General features: G+C 40.3%; 1 protein-coding gene across 1 annotated transcript; it reads right to left on the bottom strand.

Annotated features, from left to right (window-relative positions):
- Nucleotides 1-156: 156 nt before the first annotated feature.
- Nucleotides 157-348, bottom strand: T265_12237 (hypothetical protein; the record flags this gene model as incomplete). The annotated part of the gene is made up of 1 exon (XM_009179453.1): nt 157-348. A coding segment is annotated over one exon (111 nt), but the record flags the coding sequence as incomplete, so codon positions are not given.
- Between the last annotated feature and the right edge of the window lie 946 nt (nt 349-1,294).

The raw sequence follows: 1,294 nt of genomic DNA, 5'->3' as shown, positions 1-1,294 counted from the left end.
GCATCAACATAGACCAACCAGCTTCACATCACAGTAAAGAAGTTTATGAGTCAGAACAGCTACTTAGGAAACAGATGAAAAATATGGAATCCGCATTAACTGCAAGTTGGGATGACCAGGTAACCATGATAGTGTAACCTCATGAAATGACTTACGTATTTCCGCAGGCACTGACAAAGGTTGATCATCAAATGCATGATAGTCAGATACCCTTCATCGTAGTAGGATTTGTGGATGGAGAAAACATTACGAATCGAATCTGCCGGATCTTTGTAATAGTCTTCATAAGTAAAGCCATAGTAGAAATCCGCATACTCCTTGTGAAGGGCCTCCGCAATACAGTAAGTTCTTCATGTGCGAAAAAATATAGAAATGTATAGTTTTTATGGCACAGATTGATTTATGGTCACTATATTATAGCAGTCGTTTTTACCCGACGAGAATGAAAAGTAAAGGACCACTAATCTTATTTTCACTGTGAAAGGAAGGTCAACAATGCCAAGGAAGCTACAAAGCACCTACTTCACCTTTGTTGATAATCAATAGCGACACTCAACGTATTCTCTGTAGCAGTTGAAACGTGCGACCTTTCAAGAAGGAGATAATGCGCATTGCCATTTAGCTACGGGTGTCTAATCATCAGTGTAATTTGCCTTCACTTAGAGAGAATTATCCGGTCGCCGGATGTGTACAATTTGTACCCCACCTCACCCTTGGTTAAACAGTCTTCTTCACGTCCTGGCAATTAACCCTGTTTATCTACACAAAAGGAGGAAGAACTGAATGGGAGGTTTGGTTCTATAGGACATCATCAGTCTAGGCCACGGCAATATTTGAACCGTTGAAACCTGACGTGCAAGACGAGTGAATTGCTAGTGCAGGCTAGATGCATCCGAATTATCATGCTCGAACTGACCTACGTGTTCACACGGAACCCGAATCCAGATCTTCCTCCATTTGATGTAGGTCAACCGGAATAATTATTGCACGAGGAAAGAAAGGCTGTTCAGATGAGAGCGATATGATCATGAAACTTACAAAAAACACAACTTATCCCCCATTCTTTGTTTTGGGTAGTGATATTTCATTCTCGTTGGGGATACTCTTTCTTACATTCTTCTTACCGATTTCTCAAAAAAGGAATCAGCAACCTAAGTGAAAGATACACCACTGATATCTTCAAGAAAGCTGAAACAGCTGCACAATGCTTTCCCGTTTTTCTGCATGAGTTGCAGATTTAAATCTTTAAAACTTTCTGCTGTCTACCGTATTAAAAATACCGTTTATACATGAC

The sequence above is a fragment of the Opisthorchis viverrini genome (assembly GCF_000715545.1).
Source record: "Opisthorchis viverrini unplaced genomic scaffold scaffold9153, whole genome shotgun sequence".
Classification (NCBI taxonomy): Eukaryota; Metazoa; Platyhelminthes; class Trematoda; order Opisthorchiida; family Opisthorchiidae; genus Opisthorchis; species Opisthorchis viverrini.
Note: the sequence above shows the minus strand (reverse complement) of the source record. Positions and strands in the feature narration are given on the sequence as shown.